General features: G+C 36.6%; 1 protein-coding gene across 5 annotated transcripts in view; it reads left to right on the top strand.

Annotated features, from left to right (window-relative positions):
* ARHGEF12 (Rho guanine nucleotide exchange factor 12) overlaps positions 1 to 22,492 on the top strand; it is a 174,474-nt gene that overhangs the window by 80,496 nt on the left and 71,486 nt on the right. For 4 of the 5 annotated variants that reach the window (XM_018059650.1, XM_018059649.1, XM_005689556.3 and 1 more), the window contains exons 2-4: positions 2,153 to 2,176; positions 3,804 to 3,889; positions 5,479 to 5,535. Coding sequence is in view for 2 of the 5 variants with exons in the window: in XM_005689556.3 (XP_005689613.1) it covers positions 2,153 to 2,176; positions 3,804 to 3,889; positions 5,479 to 5,535 (167 nt within the window). In the remaining 3 variants the exon portion in view is untranslated. The remainder of the gene's footprint in view (positions 1 to 2,152; positions 2,177 to 3,803; positions 3,890 to 5,478; positions 5,536 to 22,492) is intronic. The other variant, XM_018059647.1, reaches the window with a different exon arrangement.

The raw sequence follows: 22,492 nt of genomic DNA, 5'->3' as shown, positions 1-22,492 counted from the left end.
AAACCTGTGGGATTCTGTTGGTGATGTTCTTAGCTAGAGCTGGTGGAAGAAGGCCCTTGACTTTGTTACTTACATGCATATACAACGTCACATGCGTATGTACATGTATATTTGTTTGTTTTACCACATATTTTAAAGTGGAATTTGGTGATTAGAGAAAAAGTATTGTGATGTAAATATTTTCTTGAAAAATTTCTTTGTACTTGGGGACTGTGGTAAGTCAATTGCAATAAGGAAGTTGTACTATGAGGTAGCCCTTCTTATTTCATTTTTGTCCTCTTTCCTTTCCTTTCCATTCCCTTGGAAGAGAAAATAGCTCAGGAAACTGGTTTACAATCAGTAGTCTGGGAACTTCCGGTTTCTTTACCAGAATCTCCCTGGATGATGCAGTTTCTGACGCAAGCGGCATTGTTCTGGGATAGGAGTTTTTAATATAATGGTTGTCAGGCCAAGTGGCTAAGGTTGCTAACTGCAGGTATTATCCTTTGCAGAAATTCAGTTGGGAATTCTTTACTGCCAACTTTTATGTTCATCTTTTTTTTTAAAATTATTTTAATTGGAGGGTAATTACTTTACAATATTGTGATAGCTTTTGTGATTCTTTCAATCTAAATCCCATTCCCTCCCACCTCCTCCAGCAAGTAAGGATGGACTACTTAGGAACTCTTATTTCTGAAGATTTTATAATCTTTTGTAATCAATATATTCTTTAGAGAAGTGTCCTCTCTCTTAGTCCAGAACCTCTATTTCTTGTCATGCCTACCTGGGTTGTAAGTTAATATTCTGTAACTTATTAGGGACGTTTTTAGAGTCTCTTTTTTCTTTAAATCAATTTTAATTTATATGGGAATTAAAGGGAATTATAATTAAAGTTATATTTAGACTAAGTTTTCTTTTTAAGCTAAACTACCTCCATGCCAAATAAAATAGTCAGGTATCATTGTTTTATGTTTATTTCTTCCTGCCCTTAATAATGTGCTTCCCTGGTGGCTCAGTGGTACAGAATCTGCCTGCAATTCAGGAGACACGGGTTCTATCCCTGGGTGAGGAAGATCCCCTGGAGAAGGAAATGGCAATCCATTCCAGTGTTCTTGCCTGGGAAATCCCATGAACAGAGGAGCCTGGTGGTCTGCAGTGCATGGAGTCACAAAAAGAGTCGGACACAACTTAGCGACTAAACAACAACCCTTACTGATAGTCTTAAAAAAAATTACTGATATTCTTAATAAACCCTGTTCTTATTACCTAGACTAAATAATCTTTACGTGAAATAGTATAGGTTGAGATAATTATAGAAATGACAAAGATGAGAAGAAGAATGGAAGTGTGAGAACATTCCTTTAGACTTAGGTTAGTGTTTATGTATAGCGTCAAATTCTTATCAGGAAGCCTCCAGAAATACTCTTTTAAAAAGACAACCAGGAGGAAAAGTTGTAGTTCTTCTTGCTTACGGAACTGAAAAAAATGTTTAAGTACCTTTTGTTTTCTACTTTTGGACCTTGTTTGTACTAACTGATAGTACTTCAGTTGTAGTTTTTTCTAGATATCTGTTATTACAGAAATAATTGAATGGGGAATATTTATGTTAAACATAAATAATTGAAGATCTTGATTTGATCATGATCAAAGGTTAGACACAGACCAATAGAGCAGTAATCAGGACCCAGATATTTTGGATGGGGAAAGGTGAAGAAGGAACTTTCTTTCTAGGAAAAGTAAATATAGTATTTATGTTATAATATTTATAATAGTGACATTTTTCTAGCTTCCATTTTTTAAGTCTGTAAAATAGAAATAATATCCTCATAGATATTTTTAGAATTAAAGAATAATATATGTGAACAGTTTAGAATAGTGCTTAGCATCTACTAAGCCCTCAGTAAATGTAGCTATTGCTATTATTATTTGGATTTTTAAAAAGAGAACCCATACTCAGGGACAGCTGATGGTAAATGCACCTGCAATTTAAGATTTAACAATGTAGTTGACATAAGAAAATGTATCCAGTTCCACTTGTTTGTTGAATTTTGCCTTGGAAAAGTTAGTACAAGATTTAAGTCCCTTATTCTGGTTTTATAGAATTAATAAACTTAATAACAATCTTACAAGTGAAATAACTACATCTAATCTTTTTGTTTTTTCTTTGTTTCAGGTTTCCCCTCAAAAAACCTATAAGGTAAGTTGTTCAGTTGCACTTCATATGTTTAGGTTCAGTGTTACTTAGAAGTGTTCCTTTGAAATTATGGTGTATTTTTGTGGTTTTAGAAAATGTGGATTTAAGTAGTTTAAATTTTCAAAATGTTTTACAAGTTTGAAATATAACAGGTGTTGCATATTTTTTCTGGAAGATGGCATTATTTTGATAACATTTCTAATGTTTTTAATATAAGCATTTTAAAAGTTTGTTCAAATTGATACTTAAGGTCACTCCCTATGAAGAGATTTAATTTCAAAATCTTTTGTGACTGTTTTAAGTTGTGAGTAGCTTGGGGAGTGTAAATGGATTGCCAGTTTTGATGTGTTTTATAACTTGGGTGACTGTAACTGCCTTTAGTTAATGAACTTTGGCAAACTGAATTAGTTAGTTACCCTAAGAAAGTAAAGGAAAAAAATCCAAAATGTCCAGATATTTCTGTGTCTGTATCTATATCTTCATATTTATTCATTTCCTGGGATTAAGTGCCTCTTCCTGAGTACTTGTTCTTCAGCATCTGTTTTCTCTCTGATCTTAATTGTCATAAATATTATTTAAAATGTAGATAGTGTATCATTCCTAATTATCATGATAATTTTATCATGTTTTAGTGATGGCATAGTCCAAGGTACCAATGCTCATCTTGGCATTTCAGTTAATTAGTAATGTATGTGTTACAGTAGTGGTCTTATTTGCTGCCCAGTCATTATCTGATCAAGTGTAATATGGTAGGGCATAGGAAAAACAATCATTCTAATGTCATCTGGGGCTTGCAAAAAATATGTCTGTGGCACGAACTTTAGGCAGGCTTTAAAAGAGCCTTGCCTAAGATTTTTTTTTTAAACTGTTCTCATCTATGCTATATTTACACAGTGTTTTTGAACCTGACCATAGTAAACAGAGGTTTGGGGACTATGTTTAATTACTTTTCAGTACTGTTTTTTTATCTGTTAAATTTGAATAATAGTGATCAACCTGAGAAAACCACTAAGAGATTTTAAGCAGTTATTTGTCAGAATAAAATACACCTTATTACTAAATACTGTGCTGTGCTTAGTCACACAGTCTTGTCCACCTCTTTGTGACCCCACAAACTGTTGCCTGCCAGGCTCCTCTGTCCGTGGGATTCTCCAGGCAAGACTACTCTAGTAGTCTTCCTCCAGGGGATCTTCCCAACCCAGGGTCGAACCTAGGTCTCCCACATTGCAGGCGGATTCTTTACTGATTGAGCCACCAGGGAAGCTCAAGAATAATGGAATGGGTAGCCTATCCCTTCTCCAGGGAGTCTTCCCTACCCAGGAGTCGAACTGGGGTCTCCTGCATTGCAGGCGGATTCTTTACCAGCTGAGCTACCAGGGAATCCCTTATTGGTAAATACTGCTCATTATTTTAAAGCACTTTTTGTAACTAGTTAAATAGACTCTGTATTAAACATAGCACAGACTGAATTTTAAAACATTTTGAAAAATATGAATTAGGTTTATGAGACCTAAGGTAAACTCATTTATTGGTTTCTCTTTGTAAGACGCACTTGGGATTTTTAAATTGTTTTTGTTACAGTGATTTTTTTTTTTTGTAGTAAATATTTAATTGCTTTTATTTAACTTAGGCATGGAAGTATTTTGAACCGAGAGTCACCAACAGATAAGAAGCAGAAAGTTGAGCGCAGTACATCACATGATTTTGACCCCACAGGTAACACACTTTGTTCTGCCAAAGAATACTGAGGCTGGTGAAGTTTCGAATAATACACCTTCAGCTACATGACTGCCTGCGACACCCAGGAGTAGCTGTTCGATCTATTTAAAACTCTCTTTCCTCTTCAGTTACATAGTATGAAACCTTTGCACTCAGAAGGAATACAGGCATTTTTAACTTTCAACACTATGGATTCTACTATGGAAGCATCATTGCAGACTGTGTTATATTTTTAAATAATAATGATAATAGAAATAGTTATATCATAATTGGTCAGACCAAGGACTTAGTAGCAAGGTAAATCCTAGGAATGAACAGTAGTATGTTTATGAAACCAACATTATAATCAAGGCTATAACAACTACATATTCTGTAGTCAATTAAGAATTCAGATGTGATCACAGTAAATTGGAGAATTAGATAAAATAATTCAAAATTAATGATTGTCTCACTTTAGAGTAAGTAGATGAATAGAAATCCCTTTTTCTTCAAAAAGTATTCTAAACTCAGAGCTGTCTTTCAACTTCAGTAATGTTGGTATTTCCTAGAATTTTCATGCTAGTGTACTTTTGACTATTTATATTCTTAATTTTGTATATAGGTTGAACCCTTCTTGTAATATATAGGCTTTGGTTTTCCCTTGTAAATTCACTCAATATTTAATTTATAAAAATTACTTGATAAATTTGCTCTTGTCATTTGAAATTTATTCTCTGTGCGTATACTGTTTTGTTCACTTAGACATTCCCATGACAAAAGATAAAGTAAGTAAATACTAAGGTCTCAGATACATAAATATAATGTATCTATTTTTAGATATTTTCACTTAGGAATAACATTTTTAATAGAGTGTTTTTTGTATCCAAGATGTTTCATAGTTTAGTATAAACCGCTAGTACACTTTGAAAAACATAAATACTACCTGGTAAGGGAAGAATGGGAAGTGAACAGCTATTGAACCTTGGGTGGTAGGTTAAAAATGAAATCCCGTTCATCAATTTAGGAGGCTTTGGTGGTGGGAGTATGTAATATGTAACTTTTGGATCTCTATTAAGAAATAATTCTTGGTTTTTGACACCTCATTTTGATGTCATAGGACTCCAAGGCTTTCATTTATTGATTAGTTTTGTCTCGATAACTAGGGTCACAAAGTTTCTGTCCTGTACTCATCGAAGCCATTAAAGTCTTATTAGATTGACTTACTCTGTATATTCATCTGTGATGTGCCCATCTCCAAAGACAGACTAGCAAAGTGGAACCCAGTGTTTCACAATGAGATTATTACAGCTTTTAGTGCTTTTGTCATCTCTACAATGTCAGATAATATATTTTGTAGAATTCTCATGTGTTGTTTTGTTTGAACATATTTTTATTGCACTGTCTTTTCTTCGACAAATCTAAAATGTCATTACCTGTGCTGTTTGTGACTATTCTAAGGGCTGTCACCTGTGATGTTCATACTTTGTGTTTGCACGATTTAACTTGATCATGACTCATTCTTTTTTTTTTTCCCCCATGAATTTTCCCCCTTACATTTGGTCTCCATATTTTCTATATCTCTCTCCTTTTCTCCCACTCTTGTGCAGATAGCTCCTTCAAGAAGACAAAGTCTAGTTCAGAGGAGAGTAGATCCGAGATATATGGTAAGCTAATGTAGCCAATTCAGCCTTGCGCCTTTGGAGCTTGCTTCATGCTGTTTCATTTTTCTTTTTTTAACTGCAGTCTTCCTGTGTCTGCTCTGCATGGCATGACCTCCTGCAGGGAAAGGGAGCCTGGGGTTTTAATGTGGCTGTGATGTGGAAGCTTAAGATTGCTAGAAACTAACATTATAGAGGAAGAACAGGTACACTGCCCATCTTCTCTTTCATCTTGTTTATGTCAGGAAGGTGATCTCAAAGGCGTTTGGGTCAAGTTTCTCCAAATAACACGAATGAGCTTTGAATTCTTGGCGTTTTCTTCCCGTGTCCCATTGGCAGAGTTTGGATCATGTGGAATTACGTCATTCCTACCTGTCTTCTCCTCTCAGTCTAGTCCCAGTATAGTTTAGATGTGTTAGCAGCTCTTCAGAATTTTTATTTTATTTTTTATTGTTTCTTTCTTTTTAATTGCCTCATCATCTGGAAGTGCTGTTCTTGTATAATTTATCTACAACAGCAAAAATAACTATTTTTGTAGATGAAGAATGTCTCTGCCTTTCATAAGTCTCCCCAAAGCTTATTCTGAATGGGAAAATTTCAAAATGGCACCTCTGGAAAATAATCTCCACAAAGAGCAGGTTTAACCTGAATGGTCAAGTCTTGCAGCAGATGCTTGAAACACTAATATTTCCAGGCTGTTTTCTGTCTTCCAAAGATAACATAAACCCTGTTTGTGTAGTTCAGACATATTTTTCTTTTTCCTTTGCATAATTTTACCTGCCCTCTTTTCTTGTTTTGGCATCTAATTAGTGTTTTGAGAAAAGTGAATAAGAGAAGTGCTGCCTGGAACCTAGACTTTTAAAATAATCTTTGAAAGACTAATAAGTTTTTCTTTTTTAAGAAGATTCGAAATTTGGCCTCAAAGAAAAACCAGGTCTTCTTCAATAGAGCCAAAATCTATCAAGTATAAGGTTCTCCAGGTGGAGCTGTTTCCTAGCTTGATTAATACATGAAAGGAAAAAATATGTAAAAATGCCCCCTTTCTCTTTTAAGACACTTGAACACATACTGTCAGATACTGTTTAGTATTATGAGGCCTGTGTTTGGTTATAAATCAGTTAATGCTTCTGTGTTAGGTACATACCCATAGTTCTTTGCTTGGGTTTATGTGACTAGTACATTTTCTGTGCAGTTTAAACCTTTTACATTAGTTCAGCAGGAAATGTGTACCATGCCATATGGGATGTCAGATTCATGTTTTTTTCTTCCTTCCAAAGTATTTGGCTCCTCATAATTTCTTGAGACTCTGTCTTTCTGTTCTATATAAAGAGCTTCCTATGGTTTATTCTCTCTTTAGGAATGTGAACACTCTCTTTATAGCACCATTCTTTTCCAGTAACCTTTGCAATGTTGTAATTTCATCTCCCCCTCATTTTCCTAGATCTGTGGTATGTATGCTGTTTGCTTTGGATGAGACTAACAATTTAGGAATCCATGGCTAGAAATAGTATACTAATATTTTTCTTACCAGCGATAGGAATACTAACACTAGTTCAGACATGCCATTGGCTTGGTAGTAATAGAAACATTTTAAGTGGTAATGGGGAAGTAAGGTGTGGCTTCTCTGTGTTTGTTTCTTGAGAACCCTTGAAATACCTTTTTTGGAAGGAACTAAGCCATGAGTTCTCAAAAAGCACTTTCAAGAGGGATGACTTGATGAGAACAGAGTTAGCATGCTAACATAAATCTCGTTGACGTTACAAATATTTTATCACCAGTGTGAATAGACTTCTTCAGACTCTGTGCAATTAGCATGGGTGAAAAGGAGTATCTGGAGAGTTTTGGAAAGTTTAGAAATACTGGAGTATGACTTGAGTAGAATCATAGCAACCGATGACATTGCTTTAGTGTAGGGTCTCTTAAGCAAGGAGATCCAACCAGTCCATCCTAAAGGAAGTCAGTCCTGAATATTCATTGGAAGGACTGATGCTGAAGCTGAAACTTCAATACTTTGGCCATCTGATGCAAAGAACTGACTCATTTGAAAAGACCCTGATGCTGGGAAAGATTGAAGGCGGGAGGAGAAGGGGACAACAGAGGATGGGATGGTTGGATGGCATCGCTGACACAATGGACATGAGTTTGAATAAACCCTGGGAGTTGGTGATGGACAGGGAGCCCTGGCGTGCTGCACTCCTTGAAGTCGGAAAGAGTCGGACATGACTGAGTGACTGAACTGAACTGAGGATCTCTTAACAAGCCTACTTTTAACTTTTGAGATTATCTTCTCTTGGGGTAAAATTTGTTAGCTGGATACTTCACACAGATACTCGTCATTCACTTACAAATTATTTATTTTAAATTTTCCTAGCCATTTCTAGAGCCATTTTGTGAGATGGATTTACTTTGCTCATTTTAAGAGGAAATCAAATGTTTGTTTTGTATTCACTTCTTTGTTAAGCGCAGTAGGTCAATATTTGTTCCTTTTCCCTTTATTTTCCTCTCAGAACATTTTGGAGTCTTTTGACCATATACAGATATATTTTCTGATCTGCAATTTTAATGATATTTAATTTTATGTTTTCCTTACTGTAATGGAGAAATTTTGTGCTGTTTGAGGAATGTGAGAAATTTAGCAAGGGAATTTTGAGTTAAACTACAGCTTCTCCCTGATTTCTGTCTTGGTGTCCTAAAAAGATCTCAGCTGATGATACTATGTATAAGAAAATAAGCTGTGTCTTTTTGAATCTGTGTTAGTTCGCTGGGACTTCTATAGCAAAATACTAGAGACTTGACTTAAACAAGAGTTTTATTTTCTCAGTTTGGAGACTAAAAATGTGAGATCAGGCTGCCAGCAGCTGCCAGCATTAGTCAGGTTCTGATGAGAGCTCTTCTCCTGGTTTAAAGATGGTCACCATCTTGCTTCGTGCTTGCGTGGTGTTTACCTTGGTGCAAGCGTGTGTAGAGGGGGAAAGAGAGAACAAGCTCTTTGGTATCTCGTAAGGATGCTAATCCCAGCATGAGAGCCTCACTCTTAATGATCTTGAAAGTGAAAGTGAAGTTGCTCAGTCGTGTCCGACTCTTTGGGACCCCGTGGACTGTAGCCAACCAGGCTCTTCCGTCCATGGGAGTCTCCAGGCAAGAATACTGGAGTGGATTGCCATTTCCTTCTCCGGGGATCTTCTCAACCCAGGGATCGAACTTAGGTCTCCTGCATTACAGGCAGATGCTTTAACCTCTGAGCCACTGGGGAACTTAACCCTAATTCCTCCTCAAAGGACTCATTCATCTCCAAATCCTGTCATGTTGAGGGTTAGGACTCAGCATATGAATTTTGTGGGGGTGACACAGACATTCAGTCCATAACAGAAGCAAATTGTTACTACTTGAAATATCCTGATTTAGATATTTAGAGTGTAATTTTTTAAATTCATATTTTTTTTCCTGACTTCTCATACCTATAAAATGAGAAGTTCTTGGTTTGATTTTTACTCCCACCAAGTTATCATTCTCTCTGTTTTTTCTTCAACTTTGTAAAGAGCATTCTACACCATGAGGACCATCTGTGTCCTCATAAGTCACTCACTGATTAACTTCTTAAATTCTGACTGCTGAACACATAGTCTCTGGGAGGTAAATCAAAACAATCTAACTTGAAAATTTGTAAACTTTTTCTCAGTTCTCACCTTCCCCTTGAGACATTAGGCAGTGATGATACCCTATCTTTGGTGTATGTAATATTACATCTACCCTTTCCTTTTCTCTTTATGTTGGTTTTGTCTTTTCTGTATTTATTTTTCCTTCTTCTAAATTTAGGCATAACCCAAGTTTGTCCCTGGTCTTTTTCTGTTTCCAGTCTCATATTTATAACAATTCACTGCATACTTCCACTCTATCCTTTGAATCCAAATGACCAGTCTGGGATTTATCCATGGTAACTATGGCTGGAGATTGATTTCCCTGTTTCTTCTAGTAGCACAGTCACTTTTCTCTTCACTTAGTCTTAGTTTCTTAAATCTCCCTTGACTTCTCCCTTGCTCTTTTCCTCTGTTGTCAGCTGCTTGCCACGTTTCATTGGTTCTCCCATCGCATTACTTTTCACCCCTTACTGCATGGTTTCATCTTGGCAGTTCTGTTCAGTTTTTCATTATGTCATTAGACTTATTTAATAGGCTAGACTCATAAGTTTCTTTCATGTTGATTTCACATTGATTCACTTCCTCTTCATTTTTCTGTATTCAATCAGATTGGTATCACTGAAGTAAGGATTTAGTCATTCACTTTTTAGGAAAGTGCAAATAGTTATTACGATATGCCATGATTTGTTTCCAACTCATCATTCTCCATTAATCTACTACTTTTCACCTAAAGGAACCAGACTGTCCCCCAAATTTTCATTTCTTCATATATGACTTGGTACTTTTTCTTTGCTCATGCCATCCCCATTGTTTTGAATGGTTTATCTCCTATAACTCCTTGTTAGAATCCTCCCCACCCTTCAAGGCCTGTGTTCAAATACTACCTCTTCCATATGACTTTCCTAAGTTTGCTGAGGTTTTAAACAATTGCTTTTGTTGTCTGACATCCTGTTAACATCCTGCTTTATGTTAAGTTGTTCATATTTATATTCATCTTTACATCTTCCATAATGCCTGACACACTGGAATCACTCTGAGTGAATGGTTGTGAATGGTTGTTGAGATTGGTATGCATTGTTTTAGTAAAGAGGATTAATGGAATAAAATTGTTGATTCATTTAAATTGGATTCTTCCTTTCTCTGAAAAATTTTAAGGTAGAAGAAAATGTAACTTTGAAGAGAGACTAACTGTTGGTTATAAAAGAAAGAAATTGATATATTTGGAACTTAAGGCCCTTCTTGCTGGCAGCATTGTGCATTTAGAATCAAGAAACTTCTTAATCAACGGATTATCTAAGGTCTAACTCATAAAACATGTATGTCTGGCAGCAGTTTAAAAATGAGCTGTTTTTATGCGGTTGCACATGGTCTTTCTCCACACCCTTCCCTGAAGCTAATTCTTAAGAGGTGAGACTTAGAGAAGTTTGGTCATGTAAAAAAATCAAAGATGAAGAAAGACTAATGTGCTTTCCCTGAAGTAAATGCAGTTTGAAAGGTTTAGCATGTTGCTTTGCATATTTACACTATGTTTTCATTAATTTTCTATTTGGCAATATAGTTGCCAAGTTTTTCAAGGAATATATTGTAGTGAAACCTCAGAGTACTTTTTCACCTTTTTTAGAATACCTGAAAGACTTCTTCCCCTCCCTATGGTAAACCATTATAAAACTTAATTTTTTTTCACTTTCAATCCTTGGTATTTAACTTTGGAGTAAGAAACAGTTTTTTATGTTGGTTTCAAATGTTGCATTGGAAAGGGGGATTAAGGAGGTGGAGTAAAAGGATGTGAAGTTCACCTACCCCTAAAAGCACATGAAAAATACATCTACATGTAGAAAAATTCTTGCTGAAACTGGAAACTGGCAGAACAACTGTACAGCCAAGGCTGCAAGGAAGATTCTCACGTAATTGGGTAGGATGGGAAGAAACACTGAGCTGAGACCTCTGCCCCTAGGAAGGACCGAAGAGGAAGAGGGAAGGAGTGTGGGTGGACACTCACCCTGGAAAGTAAGCAGGTGGAGCCACGGGCTGGGAATCATAGTTCTGGGGTCCTCTATAGAGGAGGCAAGCCCACTTGGCTGCTTGGTGAACCAGTGGGACAAAGAGAAAGGCTGGAAAAGCCTGGACTCCACTGTGAGGAGTACCTGGGTACTGGCTTGCCAACAAGAAACACACTTAAAAAGGAACAGAGCCATTTCAAGTCTGACTACCAGGGATTCTGCTCTAGCAACCTGGGAGTGGACCCCACACCGACAAGGCAATAGTGTCTACCACTGAGCAGAGAGGAAATCCCACCTTAAGTCCTGTGCAGGCCAGGATTAACACCAACCACCAACACCAGCGTGTGCACCCCATATCAAGGTGATCATGGCTAGCACATCCTGAGAATAATATGTGTCTGGCATCTACATCAAGTCCAGCCCTCACACCAGAGACAATAGGCATAAACAGTCTACATGGGGATGCTGTGATGTAAAAACATCCCTCAAGACCACAGTGGATAACTTAACACCTAAATTAATTCAGAGACAGAGTTAAGTAAAATGCGAAGGCAGAGGAACTGCCCTCAAAAGAGCAAGGAACTACCCTGAAATAATAAATAATGAAACAGAAGTAATCAGTCTACTGGTTAATGAATTCAAAAATTTTATAATAAAAATGTTAACTGAACTAAAAAGAGAATTGATCTAAGCACAGATAATTTCTAGAACCAATAAAAATCCAATAAAAAATAGATAATTCAGATTTCCACTTGGAACTCTGGTCTGAAGTGTCTAGTGCAAGGCCTCCACATGTGATTCACTATGAGCATGTGAAACTAGACAAAGCACGAAGGAAAAAAGAACACAGGCACGAGTCACCCCTAAAAAGAAATCAACACAAACCACTCAACCAGCCTTTCCCTGCAAGGACAAAATCCAAAAGGAAGAAGGAATAAAGCCTGACCTCAAGTGGAGCAAGTTAGAAAAAATGATGAAAAGACAGAAATACAGTACAAATGAAAGAACAAGGTAGAAACTCAAAGACCAAATAAACGGAGAGGAAATAAGCAATCTACCTGAAAGAGAATTCAGAATAATGATAGTAAAGATGCTCTGAAGACTTGAAAATAAAATAGGGAAAATGCAAGAAACATTTGACACTGTTAAGGCAAACAGAGATGGGGAACACATTTACTGAAATGAAAAATACTCTAGAAGGAACCAATAGCAGAGTAACTGAGGCAGAGGAATGGATAAGTGAGCTGGAAGATGGAATGGTAGAAATAACTGCTGAGGAGCAGAATCGAGGGAAAAGAATGAAAAGAATTGAGGATAGCCTCAGAGACCTTTGGGACAATATTAAACTCACCGGCATTCAAGTTATAGGGGTCATGACTTAGCAGCAGCAGCAGAGGAAGAAGAAAAACAGAAAGGCACTGAGAACATTTTTGAAGAAATGAGATCAAGACCAAGAAGCACAGAGAGCCCCTTACAGGAGAAACATGTTGAGACACACATTAATCAAGCTGACAGAGATTAAGCACAAAGAAAGAATATTAAAAGCAGCAAAGGAAAAGCAACAAGTAACATACAGGGAAAAACTCATATGTTTAACAGCAGATCTTTTAGCAGAATCCCTGCAGGCCAGAAGGGAATGGCAAGATATATTTAAAGTACTGAAAGAGAAAAATCTACAACCAAGATTACTATGCTTGGCAAAGATCTCATCCAAAATTGATGGAGAAATCGAAAGTTTTACAGACAAGCAGAGGCTAAGAGAATTGAGCACCACCAAACTAATCTTGCAACAAATACTGAAGGGACTTATATAGCCAGTAAATACACAAGAAAGACCTACAAAAACAAACACAAAACAACCAAGAAAATGCCAGTAGGAACATATGTATCACTAATCACCTTAAATATAAATGGATTAATGCACCAACCAAAAGATACAGACTGACTGAATGGATACAAAAATAAGACCCTACAAGAGACCAGCTGCTGCCTACAGAGACCCACTTCAGACCTAGAGACACATACAGACTGAAAGCAAAAGGATGGAAAAAGATATTCCATGTGAATGGAAACCAAAAGAAATTCGAAGTGGCAATTCTTATTTCAGACAAAAATAGACTTTAAAGAATATTATAAGAGACAAAGAAGGATACTACATAATGATTAAGGGATTACTCCAAGAAGACATAACAATTGTAAATATTTATGCACCCAACATAGGAGCACCTTGGTACATAAGGCAAACCCTAACAGGCATAAGAGGGGAAATAGACAGTAATACTATAATAGTAGGGGACTTTGATACCGCATTTACACCAATGGACAGATCATCAAGATAGAGAATCAATAAGGAAGCACAAACCTTAAATGAAACATTAGACCAAATGGACATAATTGATATCTTCAGGACTTTCCATCCAAATGCATAAGAATACACTTTCTTCTCAAGTGCGCATGGGACATTCTCCAGCATAGACCACATCTTGGGTCACAAATCAAGCCTCAGTAAATTTAAGAAAATTGAAATCATATCAGGTATCTTCTCTGACCACAACACTATGAGACTAGATATTAACTAGGAAAAAAAAAACCAGCAAAAAACAGAAATTCATGGAGATTAAACGATACGTTACTAAATAACAAAGAGGTTACTGAAGAAATAAGGGAAATCAAAAGATTCCTAGAAACAAATGACAGTGAAAACACAATGAATGACCTAAAACCTATGGGCTCAGCAAAAGCAGTTCTAAGAAGGAAGTTCATAGCAACACAACCATACCTTAGGAAACAAGAAAAGCGTCAAAGAGACAACTTAATTCTACACCTAAGGAAGCTAGAAAAAGAAAACAGAGAAAAGCCCCAAAGTTAGCAGAAGGAAAGAAATCCTAAATATCAGAGCAGAAATAAATGAAAAAGAAATGAAATGTTACCAAAGATTAATAAAACTACAACCTGGTTCTTTGAGAAGATAAATAAAATTGACAAAACATTAGCCAGACACATCAAGAAAAAAAGGGAGAAAAGTCAGATCAACAGAATTAGAAATGAAAAAGAAGTTACAACAGACAACACAGAAACACAAAGGATCATAAGAGAATATTGTAAGCAACTATATGCTAAGAAAATCGACAACCTAGACGAAATGGACAGATTCTTAGAAAAGTTCAACCTCCCAAGACTGAACCAGGAAGAAATAGAAATTATGAACAACCCAGTTACAAACATTGAAATTGAAACTGTGATTTTAAAAAACTCCCCCCAAAACAAAACCCCAGGGCCAGATGGCTTCACAGGTGAATTCTGTCAAACATTTAGAGAAGACCTAATGCCTATTTTTCTGAAACTCTTTCAAAAATTGCAGATGAAAGAACACTTCCAAACTCATTCTGCGAGGCTGAAATCACCCTGATACCAAAACCAGGCAAAGTAAAAGATGCTCAGTCATGGCCGACTCTTTGTGACCCCATGGACAGTCCATGGAATTCTCCAGGCCAGAATACTGGAGTGGGTAGTCGTTTCCTTCTCCAGGGGATCTTCCCAACCCAGGGATCGAACCCAAGTCTCCCACATTACAGATGGATTCTTTATCAGCTAAGCCGCCAGAGAAGCCACGAAACCAGACAAATACAACACACAAAAAGTAAATTACAGGCCTATATCATTGATGAACATAGATGCAAAAATCCTCAACAAAATTCTAGCAAACAGAATTCAGCAACACATTAAAAAGCTCATACACCATGATCAAGTCAGATTTATTCCAGGGAGGCAAGGATTCTTCAGTATGTGCAAATCGATCAATGTGATACACCATATTAACAAATTGAAAGATAAAAACCATATGATCATCTCAATAGATGCAGAAAAAGAAAAGCCTTTGACAAAATTCAGCACCCGTTTATGATAAAAATGCTTCAAAAAAGGGGCATGGAAGGAACCTACCTCAACATAGTAAAGACCATATATGATAAGCCCACAGCAAACATTATTTTCAGTGGTGAGAAACTAAAAGCATTCCTGCTAAGATCAGGAACACGACAGTGGTGTCCACTTTCACCAGTGTTATTCAATATAGTTTTGGAAGTCCTAGCTACCACAATTAGAGAAGAAAAAAAAATAAAAGTAACCCAGATTGGAAATGAAGTAAAACTTTCACTGTTTGCAGATGACATGATACTATACATAGAAAACCCTAAAGAAACTATCAGAAAATTACTAGAGCTAATCATTGAATTCAGCAAAATCACAGAATACAAGGTCAGTACACAGAAATCACTTGCATTCCTATATACTGACAATGAAAAATCAGAAAGAGAAATTAAGGAATCAATCCCATTCACCATTGTAACAAAAAGAATAAAATATCTAGGAATAAACCTACCTAGGGAGACAAAAGACCTGTATACGGAAAATTATAAGACACTGATGAATCAAAAACGATGTTAACAGAGAGATAGTCCATGTACCTGGGTAGGAAGAATCAATATTGTGAAAATGACTGTACTACCTGATGCAGTCTACAGATTGAATGCAATCCCTATCAAACTATCAGTGGCGTTTTTCACAGAATTTGAACAAAAAGTTTCACAATTCATATGGAAACACAAAAGACCAAGACCTCGAATAGCCAAGGCAGTCTTGAGAAAGAAGAATTGAGCTGGAGGAATCAACCTTCCTGACTTCAGACTATACTACAAAGCTACAGTCATCAAGACAGTATGGTACTGGAACAAAAGCAGAAACATAGACCATTGGAACAAGATAGAGAGTTAAACCCATGCGCCTATGGGTACCTAAGTTTTGACAAAGGAGGTGAGAATATACAACGGGGAAAGATAGCCACTTCAATAGGTGGTGCTGGGAAAACTGGACAGTTCAGTTCAGTCGCTCAGTCGTGTCTAACTCTTTGTGACCCTATGAACGGCAGCACCCCAGGCCTCCCTATCCATCACTAACTCCCGGAGTTTACCCAAACTCATGTCCATTGAGGTGGTGATGCCATCCAACCATCTCATCCTCTGTCGTCCCCTTCTCTTCCTGCCCTCAGTCTTTCCCAGCATCGAGGTCTTTTCAGATGAGTCAGCTCTTTGCGTCAGGTGGCCAAAGTACTGGAGTTTCAACTTCAACATCAGTCGTCCCAGTGAAAACCCAGGACTGATCTCCTTTAGAATGGACTGGTTGGATCTCCCTGCAGTCCAAGGGATTCTCAAGAGTATTCTCCGACACCACAGTTCAAAGGCATCAATTCTTCAGTGCTCAGCTTTCTTTATAGTCCAACACTCATATCCATACATGACTACTGGAAAAACCGTAGCCTTGACTAGACAGACTTTTTACTATGCTTTTTACTATGCTGTCTTGGCTGGTCATAACTTTCCTCCCAAGGGGTAGGTGTGTTTTAATTTCATGGCTGCAGTCACCATCTGCAGTGATTCTGAAGCCCCGAAAAATAAAGGCAGCCACTGTTTCCACTGTTTCCCCATCTATTTTCCATGAAGTGATGGGACCAGATTCCATGATCTTTGTTTTCTGAATGTTGAACTTTAAGCCAACTTTTTCACACTCCCCTTTCACTTTCATCAAGAGGCTCTTTAGTTCTTCTTCACTTTCTGCCATAAGGGTGGTGTCATCTGCATATCTGAGGTTATTGATATTTCTCCTGGCAATCTTGATTCCAGCTTGTGCTTCCTCCACCCAGCATCTCTAATGATGTACTCTGCATGTAAGTTAGATAAGCAGGGTGACAATATGCAGCCTTGACGTACTCCTTTTCCTATTTGGAACCAGTCTGTTGTTCCATGTCCAGTTCTACTGTTGCTTCCTGAACTGCATACAGGTTTCTCAAGAGGCAGGTCAGGTGGTCTGGTATTCCCATTTCCTTCATTACCCTGATACAAAAACCAAAGACACTATAAAAAGTTACAGGCCAACATCTTTGATTAATATAGATATAAAATGAATGTAAATACAAAATATTAACAAAGCTTAAACAATACACAAACAGGATCATATGTTATGATCAAGGTGCATTTATTCTAAGGTCACAAGAATGGTTCAGTGTACACAAATCCATGTGATACACCACAATAACAAAAGAAGAGACAAAAATCACATGATCATCTCAATAGATGCAGAGAAGGCATTTGCCAAAATCAAGATCTATTCATGATAAAAACTCCTATCAAAGTGAGTATAGTGGAAATATATCTCAACATAGTAAAGGCCACTTAAGAGAAACACACAATAATACTCAGTGGTGAGAAATTGAAAGCCTTCCTGCTAAATTCAAAATCAAGGCAAGGATGCTCACTCTCACTGCTTCTGTTTAACATGCTGTTGGAAGTCCCAGCCACAGCAGTCTGACAAAAAATTTTTTAAAAAAGAAAAGATACAAAATAGTAGGGAAGAGGTGAAACTGTCACTCTTTGCATATGACATGATACTTTATATAGAGAACCCTAAATTCTGCACTAAAATACTGCTAGAACCAGTCAACAAATTGAGGAAGACTGCAGGATACAAGGTTAACATACTGAAATCTGTTGCATTTCTACTATACACTGATAATGAAATGTCAGAGAAAGTAAAAAAGACAGTTCCATTTAAGATCACGTCAAAATAATAAAATAACTAGGAATAAACCTAAGCAAGGAAGTGAAAGACCTATATTCTAAAAAACTGTGAAACAGTGATGAAGGAAATTGAAGGTGATTCAAAGAAGTACAAAGATATTCCAGACTCTTAGATTGAAAGAATTAATATTGTTAAAATAGCCATATTACTCAAAGCAATCTACAGATTTAAGTGCAATCAGAATACACAAGATATTTTCTGCAGAACTAGAACAAATAATCCTAAAGTTTATATGGAATAACCGATGACCTCAAATTGCCAAACCAATTCTGAGACAAAAGAACAAATTGGAAGTATAATCCTCTCAAACTTCAAACTATACTCCAAAGCTATAGTAGTCAGGACAGCATGGTATTGGCATAAAAACAAATGCATAGATCAATGGCAAAGAATAGAGAGCCCAGAAATAAATCTACACATCTACAGTCAATTAATCTATAACAAAGTGGGCAAGATAAACAATGGAGAAAAGATAATCTCTTCAAGTGATCCTGGGAAAGCTGGATGACCATATGTAAAACAATGAAACTATAACATTCCTTCATACCATATACAAAAATAAAGTCAAAATGGTTTAAAGACCTAAAACCATAAAATTGCTAGAAGAGAGCATTGAATACTCTTTGACATAAATTGTAGCAAAATTTTCTTGCATAAGTCTCCTAAGGCAAAAGAAATATGAGCAGAAATAAACAAATGAGACCTAAATAAACTCAAAGGCTTTTGCACAGCGAAGGAAAACATCAACAAAACAAAAAGACAGCCTGTGGAATGGGAAAAAATATTTGCAAATGATGTGACAACAAGGGGTTAATATCCAAACTATACAGAGAACTCATTACAATTTAATATCAAGGAAAAACAATCCAGTCAAAAAATGTGCAGAAGACTTGAATAGCCATTTTTCAAAGAAAATATGTAGATGGCTAACAGGCACGTGAAACAGTGCTCATCACTGCTGCTTATTAAGAAATGCTAATCAAAACCACAATGAGGTATTACCTCATACCTGTCAGAATGACAACCATTAAAAAGTCAACAAATAACAGATGTTAGAGAAGCTGTGGAGAAAAGGGAACCCTTGTACACCATTGAGGGAAATGTAACTTGGTACAGGCACTGTGGAAGACAGTTTGAGTTCCTTAAAAAACTAAAAATAGAACTACCGTGTGATTCAGCAGTTCCACTCCTGGGTATATAGCTGGAAAACCAGAAATGCTGATTGGAAAAGACAGTGCACCACAGTGTTCATAGCAGCACTATTTATAGTAGCCCAGATGTGGAACCAGCTCAAGTGCTTGCCAACGAATGATTGGATTAAGGAGATGCGCCAGTACAGGAACTACATTCAATATGTTGTAATAACCTATAATGGAAAATAATATGAAGAATAAATATGTGTATAACGGAATCACTTAGTTGTACACCTGAAACTAACACAATATTTCGAACCAACTTTTATAAATCATGCTCGTGCTCAGTTGCTAAGCCATGTCTGACTCTTTGGGACCCCCACGGAGCCTATGGGACCCCCTGTAGCCCACCAGGCCCTGTCCATAGGGTTTCTCAGGCAAGAATACTGGAGTCAGTTGCTATTTCCTTCTCCAGGGAATCTTCCCGACCCAGGCATTGTCAGGCGGGTTGTTTATCGCTGAGCCATCAACTATACTTCAGTTTTTAAAAAAGAATATCTTATGTATGTATACAGAGAGGACTATCATAACACACATCAAGGAATATTACTCAGCCATGAAAAATGAAATAATGCCATTTGCAGCCACATGGATAGACCTAGAAAGCATTATGCATAGTGAAATAAGTCAGACAGAGAAGGGCAAAGACTACATGATATAACTTATATGTGGAATCTAAAAACAATATAGATGAATGTATATACAAAACAGAGTCACAGATACAGAAAACAAACTTTTGGTTACCAAAGGAAAGAGGGAAGGGAGGAAGTACAGATTTGAGGTATGGAATTAATAGATACAACCTACTGTATATAAAATAGATAAACAAGGATATACTCTGTAGCATAGGGAAGTATACTGAGAATCTTGTAATAACCTGTAATGGAATATAATCTGTAAAAACACTGTTTAACTATGCTGTATGCCTGAAATTAACAGAATTTGTAAATTAATGGTACTTCAGTAAAAAAGCATTGAAAAAAAAAAGCCACAATATTTTAACAGGAAAACATCGCGTTTATTTATAAAGGGAAAAAAATTAGGAGAGGATAATATTTACATAAATTTGATAGACTGTCTACTTTTACTTCGTTGATAACATGAAGCATGACATTTATTATCAGCTTCCAGGTGAAATACCATATTCCTTAAAAGACCAGAAATAAAGAAAAACTTATTTGTAACTAGAGTTATTTTAGGGTAGATAGAGAATCAAGTTAGTTAGAATTCAGGGCAGAAGGTTAGTGTCTGTATAGGAGTATTTCCTCACTTCACATAGTTTTCAGGGATATGATTTTACTTTTTCTTGAAAAATGACTTGAGTATGATATATTTATAAAATAGGTTCAAATTAGTAAATATTCATTGAGCACCGATTATACGCCAGGTACTATGGTAAGGGATAGATTAAAAGGTAATAGACTGTACCTGCTTTCTGGAAGTTCACAATCTGGCACAGAAGAAACCCTTTTTTGTAAGTATGATAATAGAGATGTGCCCTTGATTACCAGTGCTCCATAGGCAGTTATTAATAGTTGTGAGAAAAGAAATCTTCATATGGCACTAAGGATAGTAAAGAGTAAAGAAATATTCCTGTGACTAAATCTCAGATTTAGGTTATCATTACCTTACTCGTTGAACACTCTCTCTGCCTGTCTTCATACAAAGTACGTGGTTACAGTTCATGTTAAAGTCATTTTATGACCTTATAAAAACTTGTGTTCAGAGATAAACATGTTTATATGGTGATTATAGTTAATAATCTTTATAGCAGAGAATAAGGGAATTAGAAAAATAAACCAGCAAACAGCAAACAAACCATGGACAATATGTGTTGTAAGAACCAGGAGAAGTTAACATGCTCAAAGTTTTTTTTTTTTAGTTAATAAAATTTGGAAATAGACATTCTATAATTAGGAGTCCATTTTTTAAATCTCATCCTTCTTTAATAACATATTGGGCCTGTTGTTTTCATATTCTTGGAGAAGGCAGTGGCAACCCACTCCAGTACTCTTGCCTAGAGGATTCCATGGGCAAAGGAGCCTGGTAGGCTGAAGTCCATGGGGTCACGAAGAGTCAGGTATGACTGAGCAACATCACTTTCACTTTTCACTTTGATGCATTGGAGAAGGAAATGGCAACCCAGTCCAGTGTTCTTGCCTGGAGAATCCCAGGGACGGGGGAGCCTGGTGGGCTGCCGTCTCTGGGCCCTATCTGTTTCTTTATTATCCTTCCCCACCAAGATTTTAAGTTCTTTGAGTGCAAAGACTTCCAGTAGTTTTGTGTTGCTCATAACACCTACAGATTACAGTGTTAAATAACTAGTAGATGCTTAATACAAATTTTCCCAAAAAAGTAAATGCTTTTTGTCAAAAAAGACATTTCAAAAATATGACTAGTTAGTACTGGTGATGTCAGTACTATGGCTTCCTATTTTGTAAGAGTGGTGAATTTGTGAATTTAAATACTGTTTAGTACTTAGTGGAATTTATCCTCTGTGGTGGGTTAAAGCACCTTCTGGTCTACAATAAGTAGAACATTTCAATAATTTGAATTCTATAGATCCTGAATTGGCTATGTATGTATATTTTCTTTTTGTATTGGTGGCCTAGTAATTCTTAGATGTTCAAGTATGTCAGACTCTCAGACTGGTAGATGGACTTAAAATAATAAGTGGGCAGTATAATGGTGTTGAGAAGAAAGAGATGGATATGATGTGCACATTGCTTTTTCTTCTTTGCTCTTTATCTTTTCCTTTCAATGTAGCATCAAAGGGGAAAGTTATCACATGGAATAAATTTGAATTTGAGAATACAGGTGTTCAGTATTCTGAAGTAACCCTAATATTTTTTTCAATACTTAGCTGTCTATTAGGAACCTAAGCATATTTGCTAAAATTAACTGTGTGTTGGGTTTTTTTTTTTTTTTTTTTTTTTATCTCTGATCACCTCCCTTTCTAAGTTTCCATCCATCTCTAGACTCCTGTTGGAGAAGGAAATGGCAACCCACTCCAGTATTCTTGCCTAGAGAATCCTGTGGACAGAGGGGCCTGGTGGACTGCTGACCATAGGGTCGCACAGAGTCGGACACGACTGAAAAGACTTAGCAGCAACAGCAACCAGACTCCTGTGTATTTCTGATATTCATTAATTCATTAGCAATTTTAAAAATTTCCTTTTATTCCAGAACATTTACCAGGTCCTGAGATAAGTTGGTAAACAAGGCAGTGCCCCTGGATCCTTAAAAGTATGTAATCTAATAAGAGGATAAATACAAATCACTTGTGACTGGTAAAGATGCTCTGAAAGTAAACAGAGGGTGCAGTGGTAGTTAGGATGGGACACCTAACCCAGTCTTGATATTTAGGAAAAATTTTATAAGAGAAGATGATTTGTTTCTTGAGGCCTTCTTACTTTCTCTCATCTTCTAAAGTTATTCTAAGAAGCTCTGTAAAATGTCCGTATTCCGTAACCAATCTCAAAGTAATTTGCTGGTCGAT

The sequence above is a fragment of the Capra hircus genome, chromosome 15 (assembly GCF_001704415.2).
Source record: "Capra hircus breed San Clemente chromosome 15, ASM170441v1, whole genome shotgun sequence".
Lineage (NCBI taxonomy): Eukaryota > Metazoa > Chordata > Mammalia > Artiodactyla > Bovidae > Capra > Capra hircus.
This window is presented reverse-complemented; position numbering and strand designations above follow the sequence as displayed.